The sequence below is a fragment of the Ambystoma mexicanum genome, chromosome 6p (assembly GCF_040938575.1).
Source record: "Ambystoma mexicanum isolate Mex_15411 chromosome 6p, UKY_AmexF1_1, whole genome shotgun sequence".
NCBI lineage: Eukaryota > Metazoa > Chordata > Amphibia > Caudata > Ambystomatidae > Ambystoma > Ambystoma mexicanum.
Window position 1 is genome coordinate 1,418,040,924 of NC_090935.1, and position 14,105 is coordinate 1,418,055,028.

Consider the following 14,105-nt stretch of genomic DNA (forward strand, 5'->3'; position numbering starts at 1 on the left):
TTCCTCTGAACCATCACCCAGACTTTGGTTAGCTAACAATCTTTCAATCAGCTCCATTTTCTTGCCCTTAGTCAGGAGATCCTTATGTTTACAGAGCACTCTTAAACAATCAGCAGTTTTGGCTGCAAGGGACTCTTGACTATAGCTTTCTATAACTGACATGTTAGAGGTTTACTTTTACAGTGCTAAGCTTTGTGGTTAGTTGCACTAAGGTATTTAAAGCACAATAAAATGTATACTTAATACAAATCCCACCGCTGTACACCAGTGTTAGGCAGAAACCTGTGCAGTTCCCTTGGGGAACACTGCAAACGTTTTAAGACTACAGGTATAGCAGTAAACTCACTTGGTAGCAGTCCGTACCACCCAGATTTACCTGGTAGCTGTGGCTGAGCAGTCAGACTTCCCTCAAGAAGAGTTAGGCAGTATGTAAAGTATACACAATAGGTACTCAAATACAATAGCACAAGCAAACACTGACCAGAGCTTGGTTTCAAAAGTATATAGTTATTTATTTATTAAACACACATAAGTTGAAATCACTCTAGCAAAATATAGTAAAAACACTTCAAACACAGTTATAATGAAAGCAGTTCCAACCCTTACTCCTATCTAGACAACTCTAAGTTAACACCACATAATTAAAACAGAGGTGAGCGCTTAACGTTAGATGACACTCTAGTAGGTTCAAGAAAGGGATAAAAAGAAACAGGAATGGGTTAAACACACCACTCTAAGGTCCAGAACACTTGCAATAGGCTCAAGAAGCACAAAGTCACAGGTGAGCAAAAGTCACTAGGCAGGGCCCACTCTTAGAGTAGCCGGAGCGAAAATGTGCCCAAGATCACACTGTTATTAGGGATTCAAAGTCTTGCAAAGAGTTAGAAAGAGTTTAGAGTGGCTTAGAAAGTTTAGCCAGGGTGTCCCCGGCACTCCCAGGGTCGAAAGCCGGGGGCTAAATCTACCCCGTACAGTCGGTGGCAAGGGAAGCCAGGCGGAACACGGTACCTTAAGCGGAAAGGATCCTCCAGCGGTGGCAGTTGTTCCAGGCAGTGGCAGCAAGGCTCGACGTCGGTCAGGGGAGAAGAAGTTCTCGCTGAAGAGCAGAAGAAGGTGGTCGTTGCACTGCCCGGGAAGAAACCAGCCGCGGAGTCCTCCGGTTAAAGGGTTGTACCGACTTTCGCGGTTAGGGGTAAAAGTGTGGTATTCCGGTTGCCGGGGTGCTTGGCACGGGCAAGGCGGCCACGAGATACCTCGAGAAGCGAAAAGAAGGTGAAAACTGGTTGTCCCCACCAGTCAAGGGAAGGAGCCACTCCGTTAAGAGTTCTCCTCGGTCGTCGGGAAAAGTGGTGAGACGGTTCAGCAGGGCTCCACCGGGTGGTGTCGTCGAAGCAGGTTGGCTCGGCTCTTCCCTCGTCGGATTCTTGGTCCTGTGGCGACTACTGAAGTTCCAGTCCCCAAAGCCCTGCTTTTATGCAGCAAACCCCCATTCACCCAGCCTAGCTGTCACTCAAACATGCTAAGTGGTGAGCCGGCCGGCTCACCACTTGGGCCAATCAGGACGGAGTGCGACTTGAGTTACCAAGGTAACTCAGTCCAGGGTGCCTAAATCCCCCTCCACCCCTCCTAAGTACCCCAGACAGAGTGGCACCACTTTGGAGGGCTTCTGTGGAGAAGCCCGCCAAAAGTGGAACAAAGGGCTCCACTTTGGGTCAGAGTTACAGAGGCGAACGCCAATGCCATTTTAGAATCAAGTTTTGGCAAAAAGTCCCAACCGGAGTTATAATAATAAATATATAAACCGGCGGTATGTTTAAGGCTACCGTAAATAAATAATTAAATGTGTTAGCCTAAAACAATGGGAAATCCCATAGGGAAATATTCGCGGTCGAATATAAAAAGTAGTTTCCACTGCCACCAGCCAAAACTCGATCAGGGGGGGCGGAGACGTGCCCCCTCGACTAACAGACCCTGGGGCAATCGAATTGCCCCAGCCAGTACGTCCACAATATGATGGTTTGTACTGGTTCTGTTCAGGATTCAAGACTAGCAAAGTCTTTGGTGACTTTACATGCCCTGGGAGACAGTAGTCAGTCCCAGGGTATGGAGTCTATGTTGGGGAGTCCCTAGGACACCCCTGGGTCACGGCACAGAGGGTGCTGTGTAACCCACATCACAAAAATACATGAGGCCCTATGGAGTAAAAGACCCCATAGCCCATTCAACACAAGGTTTAACCAAGAAAACACACTTCAACAGGTCCAAGAGTGAGGGTAAAAGAGTCTCACTCTTGGCAGGAGAAAAAAAGAAACCCCAGAAATCCAGCAAAGCTGCTGGGGGACTCACTAGGTAGGGAAATTCAGCCTAAACAGAGAATTCTCCCTAACAGGGACACATATGAGACCCAGGTGCTAAACTCTTTGTTTATGCTTTATTTTTTGATGTGTGATAAAATGCAGGAACCATCGGTTAAGTGCCCAGCCGGATACACACTAAGAGGGTAACACCCGACACCCAGATACTAGATTAGTTGGTTTTAGGATACTAGCAGTTACGTATCCTTCTGCCGCACTCCGAGCACCCGGACAAGGGTCTGGAGCCGGAGTGAGATGCAAGGATGCCTGAGCACAAAGTATTGAGCTGGGCAATAGTTGGGGGCCGGGGCAGGAGAGTTGGGGTTGTTCAAAGGGGGTTCGCCTACAGATCCATGCAGGAAATATACAGGACATGCAATGGTCGGGTAAAAGGTGCTAGCAACCCTATGCAAGATGGGGGAACTTAGAATAGTGTCCTGAAACGCTAGGGGTTTAAACAGCTACATCAAACTGAAAAGAATAATGGCTTACCTGAGGCGTCAGAAAATAGATATTGCTCTCCTGCAGGAAACCCACCTCACCAGAGAGAAACAAGACACCTTAGCGAAAATGTGTACAACCCATGGTGAGGCATATTCAGCATACGCTAGAGAGGTTCAAATATGGGTGGCTCTGTTCCATTCAGAGTTCTTAAGACTTTCCATGATACAGAGGGTAGGATGAACGTAATACATGGACTGGTGGAGCAGAGGGAAGTCTTTGTTATTAACACATACGCACCGAAACAAGATACAGCAGCCTATTTTCGGTCATTATACCCTAGGATCAGTTCATACAGGGATGGAACGCTGATATGGGGAGGAGACTTTAATTGCACACTAAACCCGGTGATTGACGGATCAGATGATAAATATGTACACCCAGCCCCTCCTGCTAAAGCCCTAAGTACGCTGTTACGCGCATTCAAATTGTCCAATATATGGAGGGGGTTGCACCCACAGGATAGGGTATATTCACATTATACTGCTCCTCAATATCTCTACACGAGGTTGGATTATGTGTTCGTAGTAGAAGAGATCCTGGGGGAATTCAAAGGGGCGGAATACAAAGCGCGGGTACTTTCGGACCATACCCCTTTAATGCTTACATGGCAGTTTCTTTCCCCTCGGGCTAGGATCTGGACATGGAGGCTCAAAGGCGAATCACTCAGGGATGCAGTGTTCCGGGACCATCTGAGAGAGGGGGTGGAGGAATACTTTAAATATAACACGGGTAGTGTGGAATCAGTAGGCACATTGTGGGAAGCCTTTAAAGTACTGGTCAGAGGGACGGCGATAGCGAAAACGAAAGGAATACAAAACTCTATTGAAAGAGATCTACGAGAAACGGAATCTAAACTGGAAAAGATAGAAAGGTGAGGAGGTAGGTCTAAAAAAGAGGCCTGAGAGGTTTCCCGTCTACAGCAAGAGTGTATGACACATTGGAATAGGCTAGGCATGCTGAGTTACAGGAAATATGTCGAGAGACAGCACGCGGAAGGGGATAAACATGGATGCCTGCTGGCCTGGCTTTGCAAGAGTAAAACTAACCGAGATATGATACAAACGATTATGGCTAGTAAGGAGGTGGTGTGTGAGACGCAGGAGGGGGTGAATACATGTTTTTATGACTATTACAGGGAGCTCTATGCAGAAACCGCTGAATGTCAGATGCCGGAGATAGAGGACACTCTCGCAGATAGATCTCCCCAAGCTAGACGCAGAGGAGGCCAGCATGTTAGAGGCCCCTATAACTCTAGAAGAATTAGAACGCATCATATGGGAGTTACCAAAGGGCAAAGCCCCGGTGGCAGATGGGCTGCCCAGGGAATTTTACAAAGAATATATGACAGATGTAATGCCCCCATTGCTAGCTATGTTTAACAAGGCCGTTCGACACAAGTATATGGCCCGGGTAGTTAAGAGAGTTAATAATCATCCCTTTATTGAAGCCCAATAAGCCAGACACCGACTGCGGGTCATATAAACCCCTCTCACTGCTCAACCAAGACAGGAAAATCCTCACAGCCATAATGGCTAGCAGGCTTAAGCCTTCTATTGCCAAGCTTATACACTCTGATCAATCGGGTATGTTCCACATAGAAGCATCACAAGCAACCTTAGGAGGTTACACCACATAATAGATCATACCCAAGGGAGTACACAACAATTGGCTGTGGCCTTCCTCGATGCATTCAAAGTGTTCAACTCTGTTAGATGGCCATGGTTGATAGCAGCATTAGGAAGATATGGTATAGGTCCCACATATATCAAATGGGTACAGTTCCTATATAGCAAACCGACAGCACGGGTCAAAACAGGCACACTTATCTCGGAGCAGTGGCAGTTTAGCAACGGCACGAGACAGGGCTTGAATCACTTGTGTATAGGGGCGTTATAAATGCCATATATCATATCATATCCATGGTCCCCGATGCACTTCTTTCTGGCATTGGAACCATTGGCGGTGTACCTTCAGAAAGAGTATTCAGAGGCTGGTATAGCTACGTCATGGGGTCAGCCCCTGATTTCGCTATATGCGGACGATATGCTCCTGTACCTACAACACGCCGAAACCAATTTACAATATATTCTGGATGTGTTGGAGCGATATGCGGACTTATCCGGCATAACAATTAATGCGCAGAAGTCATGTTTGTTCCCCCTAGCGGGATGTAGATGTAAACCCGCAAATACATTACTGGCTTTACCGATTAGGTGGGAAACTCATACATTTAGATACTTGGGAGTAGATATTTATCATGACCCCAGGACTGAACATATACAAAATACTCAGAAGGCAGTAGACAGGATTGAGAATTCTATGACCTTCTGGGCGAGGTTGCCGCTGCCATTAATGGGGCGAGCCGCACTGTTGAAGATGGTAGTGCTCCCGAGACTTTTACATTACTTCGCTAATGTCCCGTATGATATCCCCAAAGCCTTTTTAAGAGATTGTATGGTATATGCCGGAGCTTTCTATGGCATAACTCGAGGTGCAGGGTGGCGCTTATGAAACTTCAGAACCCGTACAAGCAAGGCGGTATAAAAGTGTCCAATTTCGAAGTATATTTCGTGGCAAGCCAGCTGCAGTTTGTGGCTAAATGGCTGTCCGATGAGCAGACCCCCATAGACAGAGCTGCTACAGATGGCATGTTTCCCATTCTTTTTGAAAGAAATGATTTGGACAGTTGCGCCAAGAGACTCTCAGCCTCCTTTGTTGTTGAAGCTAGGCAGGGCAATTTGGAGCCGGGCTTGCTGGCTGCTGGGGAAGGTTGCACTATATTCTCCCCAGATCCCACTGGTGACACTTAGAGAGGAGGATACACAGTTGGGACTAAACGTAAGAAGGTGTCGGGAACCAATGGGAGTCACTACAGTTGGAGATGTGTTAAGGGAAGGGAGACCGAATATTTTATGGAACTTACATCGGATATGGGGGTACAACTGGGTCAACATATTACGCACACCAGCCTTATTACTAGCCTAGGGAAGAAATGGCTGGGTATAAACGACTATCTACAGGATGATGAGATGATAGAGACATTTTAAAATATTTCAGAGGGCGTGCATGAAGTGTTGAGAATATACGAGTTATTGATGGAAAGGCCTGGAGATACACTAGAGCAGACCAGGCATAGCTGGGAAGTGGATTTGCAAGAGCAAATGACACATGTCGTATGGGGCAGAGCGAAGGCTTATCACAAGAAGGTGTCCAGAAACGCATGGTTACAGTTGATACAGTTTTAAGTGACCCACAGGGCGTATCTAACCCCGAATAAAATAGCCAAGTTCAGTAACGCACCAGAACAAGAATGCCTGAAACGCGAATTAATAAACTCTGATGTAATACACATGTTCTGGGCCTGCACGAAGATTAGACAATACTGGGAGGAGATAACTTAAGCGTTAGCACGAGTGGGCATTATACTGGATACAGGATCTCCCAGGGCCTACCTGCTGGGTGGCTTTGCAAAACCAAAGTGGGCGAGGAATGTGAGTAAGTTAAAAGATCTGGCATATATACTGACGAAATGCAGAATATTGATGGGGTGGAAAGCACACAAGGGGCCAGAGGGGTGGGTATGGTAGGGGTGGGGGGACCTTCAGAAATTGATAAATGCAGAGTGTGGCAAGAGGCAGCCTATCGGGGCCTGGGAGAGAGGAATGTTGACCTGAACGCTTGGAAACAGATAGTATCTGATACAGTAACCACAGGTTACAGCGATCCAGCGGTCGGTGAGCAAGCTGGGGAACAGAGGGAAACTGGGGCTAGCGTAGTCACCGAGTACAATCTGTTGCAATGGGATAATGTTTAACACAGGTGAAGTAGGCTGGAGTTTGGGGAGGAGGAAGTTGGAGGTGGGGGGGACAGACAGACAGATTTTGATGCAGACTGTAATGTGACCGGAATGTTTAAGTCTAAGTTATTTTGTTGAAAAATGTATAAAAATTGTTTTTTTTAAAAAGTATGATATTAGTAAGTTGTAGGAAATTAACGTGCACTGGTAAAAACACATGAAATTCACTGAAAAATCTTAGTTAAAGGGGTGTTATGGTTATGTTGCACTAATAAAAACCTATAAAATTCACTGACAAAATGTTGTTAAAGGAACATTATGGTTATGAAAAAACTTTGTTAAAGCGACATTAGGCTTACAAGTAAAACCGAAAACCCCCAGAAATTCAACAGTTATGGTAAGCTAAGCAAGCATAAATCGCGCCACCACCGTGCAGTGCTAAAACCAACACCCAGGACATGAAAGATGACATCACAAAAGTGATTGATGACATCACATATCTGGGCCACTTGTTTTCGTTTACTGACATAATTAGGCTAGTTTTTTGTTTTTACTGACGATGATAATTTCCAAAATGTAAAAGGTGCTATATATCTACACATTAATCTTTTTATAGGTCTTAGGGATTTGTATACAATTGAATTGGATGGCCTGAATTTATAAGCAAAGGTTGTGTGAATGGAATATGCTATAATCCTTGAGAGTCCTTCAGCTTGGTAGTGTTAATTGATCTCTTGCTCTTTAAAGCTCAGATAGTTCATCCTTGACAGGAGGGTTAATGCGATACACTCCTGTAGTTCCTGGGGGTCTTTCTAATGCTTAAATGATGTTCTTCTTGCAGAACTATGTTTAAGAAAAAATTATTGGGTTGGTTCAACTATAGTACATTGTGGCCTCCTATCTAGCAGACATACTTGTTTTGCTCTGGATCACTGCTCAAAATAGTCTCAGGGATATAGTGCCTAGTGCCTAGCACACTTCCAGGGATATGTTCCCCAGTTCACGGCCAGGTATGTAGTGCCTAGCTCAAGCAGGGTTATAGTACCCAGTTCACCCTCACTCTGTCTGGACCACCTTCTCATTTCTTGGTAGATTCAGGCTGCTCATCTCTCCTAGGCCTTTCATGTCTTTCATGCCTCTCAGGTCTATTGGCTCTCCTAGCATAGTTGGATTTCTCAAGGGAGAGGTACAAAGAGCCTTTATAGTGGCCCATGAAGCTAGTTTCTTCAATTGTAATTGTAATTTTAATTACAATTGGAATGATGGGGGAGTTCTGAACTGGGTGGAATAATCTGTGTATCTCACCCACCTTGTTCACTTTTAGATAGCTCACATCACGGGCATCAAAGTCCTGGTAGGCCAGCTTTCATGTTCCGCATAGTCCTCTGTGGATTTTTGTAAATGGGTCAGGACACTGACTTTGTCTCATTTTGCACTATTGCATGTTACCCTGTGCTTTTTTTCCACCCTGCTCCCCATTCAGTGTATAGCCTTGTTGACTACCCCTGGATGAGTCCTGCATATACAGAGAAGTCCTGCAACCTGTGTGTGCATTGATCTTGCTGAACCCAAAACTTAAGGTCTAGAAAAATCAATTTGTCATCAATCAAGGCCGTAGAAGAATAGCCAGACCCAGGATGAAGTGGACAAAAGGCATCCCATTTCGCATATCGCAAGAATCCTGAAAAAATGAACACAATCAAACCCTTGCTACTATGTCTATAAAAAACCATCTACATGACCAATGATATTTACAATGCCTCAATGTATTAACCTGCTCATGACACATGCTAACCTGAAATGAATTTGTTTTTGTATCTGCATTGTAAAATGCACCTTTGTTTAACCTATCGTCCACTGTTGTTTAACTTGTAGGCTTTACATTCAACTGGGGTGCCTTACTTGGCTGGTCTGCAATCAAAGGCATGTGCGACTGGTCCATCTGTTTACCGCTCTACTTTTCTGGTGTCATGTGGACATTGATATACGACACTATCTATGCACATCAGGTAAAGTTGTAAAAGCTGGGACACAGTGACAGAGCTCTGGATAGTGTGTACAAATGAGTAACTGAGTACATCTACACGGCGCAAAACTAACTACATTTCCTTATAACCGAAAATGACTTGTTGATAAACAAGTAAATGGATTCTGTGTTAAGTTATGTTACACGGCTTTTGTACTGCACCAAATCATCAATGTGGTGATGTGATCGCCTAGCTTGTCTGGATTTAGCATAGTGTCCCCCTACATGGGGGTATCCTGATCTTAGTCTGCAGATGAAAGGAAGTAGGGAGAAGATAAGAGGATGGGAAGGTAGGTGAAATGCAACAGACATAGGGATGAGTTGATGGTGAAGGGGGACATTATTGTTTTGTGATAACCTGGATGTGTGTGTCTCCATTAAGGTAGACCATGGATCTGGGGTTTAAAAGAACAACATGTAGTTAATAACCTATAATGCTTGTCTGCATAATGGGTTGAAGATGTGCCACATCCACCCAGTTGATTCTGGGCTGCCTGTTCCTTTATGGCATCACTTGTGAGTGATTACTCCCCTCCCCATGCAAGATTCCACAGTTGATATAACATACTAAAAGCAAAGATTCTAAGCATCTGGGGAAAGGCGTCTGGTGCAATTGAAGTTGCATATGTTCTTATTTCTCTTTTAATTGGTAACATGGAGAGCATTGGATTATCAATGAGACCTTGGTAAGGATGTCACAATCCTTGCTTGCATAGGTTTAATTGAGATGTTATCCCTGCACTAATTGAACTGCTTTTTGAATAACCCATGTAGATCTTGGAATGTGACATTTCAAATGAATAGTGACAGAAGACTTGCTGGTGTACCAAACTGCTAAATTAAATGTTTCAACTGATAATTTCATACCATACCTGGTGCTACATTATGCTAACGTCATACCAACGTTTATCCTAGAGTATCAGCCGAGGCTCCCCTAAAGGTGGTTGTATAAACAAAGACTTGGCATGTTGGGTCAAGGTATTGGTGGACTGTATACCTGGCAGCATGGACTCCACTGAATGATCTTGTTGACTCGAGCTTCCTATGTTGCAGAGTTTACAGGGCCTTGTATAGATGTGGCCGGGGCTCTCTGGCTGTCACCCCAATTACCTGCAGAGAATGCTTCGACCCATCAACGACTCCCCGCCACAAGAACGGAAGACTCAGTCATTGGGCAAAGTTACTGTCTTTTATTAGCAGACAAAAAATGACAGGATCACACCAGGAAAACAAACATTCTCTGCTCTCAGCTTCTAGGCCTTTGACACCTAGTTTTATCCTGATGTGACGTCACAAATCCAGGTTCCATCCCAGAAACCTATCAGATATTCACATCGGCCAGTTTGGGTGAATTACGTATTGGAGCTATAAGGTTTATTCTTCTATTGGATAGCCGTATCTAGTGGCTCCCCCAGGACCACCCCTACTTATTTCAATCTACAATTTTGCAGGGTCACAGGGAGACCATTGGCCCTTGCAACAAATTATATCCCCACGTGAAAGTTGTCTCTGGATTGGCTAGATTGTGTCGCCCCATACCTGGGACCCTGGACAGTTACCAGACTGCGTGTACTGTGTCAATGCAATGGGAATTAGCATGGAGGTGCGATGTGTTCTCTAATGTTGCCAACTCTGATCACCTAAGGCTGGGAGAGTGCATTGAGGTGGCAGTTCACAGGCAACACTTGTAACTTTTCTTGTCTGGTTTGATGGGAACAGCCTTCTCTGTTTACCTTGACTGAATGGGCATTGTCCTGTCTGCTGGGTCACGTGTGTTCAGACCATGAAAGGAAGCTGGCCTGCTTGTAATTGTGAAGATTTTAGTCTGATTTTCTGCAGGTGGCTCATTGTCTTGGTAACTGGAACTTTCCTGTCTCCATGTGTCCTTGGCTGGGTGCATCGTTTCGGCATGCCTCTGGCTGCGGCGATCATGCCAGCCTTTCCACGTACCCAAAGCCTGTTTTTCCTTTGTCATTCATTTCAGAGACCTATAGCTATCATATTGTTCCTAATGGCTTCTCCATGTTAGTGGAAGTCAAGCATGTGCAAGCTAAATATATGAATCTTGGCATCTTGCGGTTTCAGCCTTAGCAAAAGATATAATTTATGTAGAAATTGTGTGTCTGTCCTCTACCTCCCTGGGTCATAAACATTGCTTCGTGCCTATATGCAATAAAATAGCACGTATTTGTGTAACTTCAAGAATGGATGCATATGTACTTATACATGTGCGGCTTCTTTGTGATGTCAATGATGACGTCATTGATTTCTCGTTTTGCAGTCAGTCGCTTTGCTTGATCAATGTCATTTCGATGTTGTCCAAATCATTGATTGGGTATGGTCTGAATGGCTGTCTGAGAGAGTAATGTTTCTCACGCCTGCGGTTCATCAAGGATTGCGGTGATGGGCCTAAGAGTGAGGCACATCTGTCATTTCTCTGCCTTCGTGTTGGGAGTTGTGTGGGGGGGCATGAGGGCCAGATTTGGCCCCCATCTAAAATTCCCCCTCTGGTCGATGAGTCGACCACACTACCTACACGACTCTCTCTGGTTATCAACAGTTTCGGGGTCCAAACCTTTGTTATCCCTCCACAATGTTCATAGTACTTTGCATGATAATCCAGGCTCCAGGTCACATAACTGCCGTCCCCATCAGGGTTGCACCAAACCAATTTTCCCCAATAATCTCGGGTGTTGGGGAATTGGAATGCCATTCCTGTCGGGAACAGAGGACACGGTGTCAGTTGTTATTTCAGTGCATTCTGTGTTTTTATTTCTTTATCGTCTTCAATCTCTAAGTTTATTAGTAATTAAATCCCTAAAGTATTTTGCGTTTTCTTTTTATACTGTGTGATTGCCCTTATGACAAAAAATATTAGCAACACTAATATCAAAGCTGCTGCCAGTGCTTTCAATCCATTTGCCATCCACGAGAATATATACGATAGCCAGCCTTCATATTTCCCTATATTGTTTGTTTTTGCCTTCATCTTCGTGTGCTGTTTAGAAAGCCAGTGATGGCTTACGTAAAAGTCCCATTTGTCTTTGGCAGGAATGAATGTACAGCAAGAAGACCCGATCATGGCGCAAACGCCTCCCTCCATGGCTGTGAGGAGATCTAAAACTTATCTATTCTGGAGGGCCACCAGCCTAACTGCTTTAGCTCTTCCGTGATGGTGTTGAACCCCTTGACAGTTGAGTTTATTGTCTGTATCAGCTCCCAACAGCCAATTGGCATTCGTGCTTGCTTAAATTACTAGAACGATAGATGCAAAAACATCTCAGTTCTGCTGAACAGCCTGTGCTCAGGTGGTATCGCACCCAATGCATTTTCCATATCTGATGAGGCATACTTCCTCTTTTCACTCTGGTCAATCCTGCAGATCTCTTCTTTCTTCTCGCCTAACTCTCTTTACTTCCTTAGCAGTGGTTATCGCCTGCCCAGATATGGCTTCCGCAACAGCATGGATCAGGGTTACGTTAGTGATGGTCAAAGCTTGTGCTTGGGAAAACGACAATCTTCATAGAACAAGGATTGTAAAGATATAGAGTCAGCAGAAAGCACAGAACTTTATCACAACATTACGAATTGCATTTCCCATGTTGTTAATCTTGAGTGTTTCTTCTTGCGTTGCTTGAAATGTCTGTAAAACTCACATGAAAACCTCAAAAATGCATTATTATCGGGTTAGTGTTTGCTAGATTAAGCTCTATGCCTATAGTATTGGCCGATTGCTGCGAAGAACAACCGCTCCCACACTATACAAATTCTTAAATCACCAAGCAGAGTAACAATCGATGGGTCTCCACAAGTCAATTGTGGGTATGTCTGGGCTACATATAACTGAAAAGCATGAAAAAATTGTCTATGAGGAATCGTTCGTTCAGTCTCTGTTTGTATCACGAACCTAAGGAAACATTCCTGGAAGGGATTGTGTCTATTGAAAACCATATGGCTCAGACAGTTTTTACTTTCTCGACGAATGCCTATTATATGGGAAAGATAGTGTGCCTAATCTAGGTGTACATATTGTCCACCCCTAACTCTTTGGTCCTGGACTGCGTTATCCACAGTTGTTGCTCTTCTTCTTTGGCCTTTTCTTCTTCTTGCATCAAGTCGTCTTATTAGGCGGGAAGAGGCCTGACCTCGACAGGACTTAACATCTCCAATGTAATTCGACATTTTTTTCCACTCAATTTCACTGCCTGATATGTGGCTTTTTCTACCACATAAGGCCCCTCGAACCTGGGTTTGTACCAGGACCTTACAAAGTTCCACAGTAAGACAGTTTTCCCGGGATACAGTAACAGTTGTTTCAGAGGTCTTTCATTCTTGTGTTGGTTGTTATCTTCCTCACTGTTCTTCGACCTTTTCCCTGAGCCTGCAGTTGGCGAGAATTATAAGACGCACTAGCCATCAAAGAAGTCACATATTCGTACATCTAATTTCCAAGAACATCAGAGGTTACATGTGCGTCTGTCATTTCCCTAGAGGGAGGAGCCAGGGGAAGTGGCATGCACCGTCCTTTTACCACCTCATGAGGCATTAAGTGGTGGTCGGATCCGGGCTGATTTTGCAATGCGTGCAATGCTAGGGGCAAACTGTGAGGCATTTATTTTTTAAAGTGGCTTTTATCTTCACAATATTTTCTTTGAGCAGGCCATTGAGGCACTCACAAACTCTGTTTGCTTGCGGTTGATAGGCACAGGAGAATTTTTTCTGTATCCCCAGCAGGGTTTTGCTATGCTCGAATGTCTCATTTATGAAATGAGGTCCTTTGTCCGACTGCTCCAACTCACACAGCCCCCATTGTGGGAACATCTCTCTAACAAGGAATTTTGCTGCTCTGAGGACATTGGGGTGTGAGCAGAGACCAGCTTTGATCCATCTGGGAAAATGGGCACACAACCACTATCATGTAGCGGTAACCCTCGCACACCTGGATCATGTCGACATAAAGGTGTTGGAAAGGCCCGATTGGGCGTGGTGTGGCTCCTCGCGCTACATGTAAGGTATGTCTTGCAGTGTACATTTTACACGTAACACAGTTTTCCATAAATACGGCTATGTGCTCGACCATATTTGGACAGAACCACTCTTCTCCAATGTGGACAGCAAATACATCTTTACCTATATGAGTAGGATAGTGCAGTTGCGTGAGTGCAACATGGAATAATGCTGTTGGGAGTACTAGATTGCCTGTGCTTTCCTGTAGCCACAAAGCATCCGTGGGGCATATTATACATCCCCTTCTCACTGATAAAGTCCTTCTCCTCTGCCGGAGACCTTCCCTGAAACGCCATTATCTGCGTAGCCGGTAATGTATAATAGTCTTCCTTTAGAATCATGTTGCGCACACTGACACATGTGTTTGTTGGGATATCAAAGTCTGCTATTCCAGGGTAACATGCTGCATGCTTTGCTT

The 14,105-nt window shown here is 44.8% G+C and overlaps 1 protein-coding gene across 3 annotated transcripts in view; it reads left to right on the forward strand.

Moving 5' to 3' along the window:
- The window catches only part of COQ2 (coenzyme Q2, polyprenyltransferase), a 698,097-nt gene that overhangs the window by 369,705 nt on the left and 314,287 nt on the right, over nt 1-14,105 (forward strand). For all 3 annotated transcript variants that reach the window (XM_069626118.1, XM_069626119.1, XM_069626117.1), the window contains exon 6: nt 8,530-8,663. In XM_069626118.1, the coding sequence (XP_069482219.1) occupies nt 8,530-8,663 (134 nt within the window). The remainder of the gene's footprint in view (nt 1-8,529; nt 8,664-14,105) is intronic.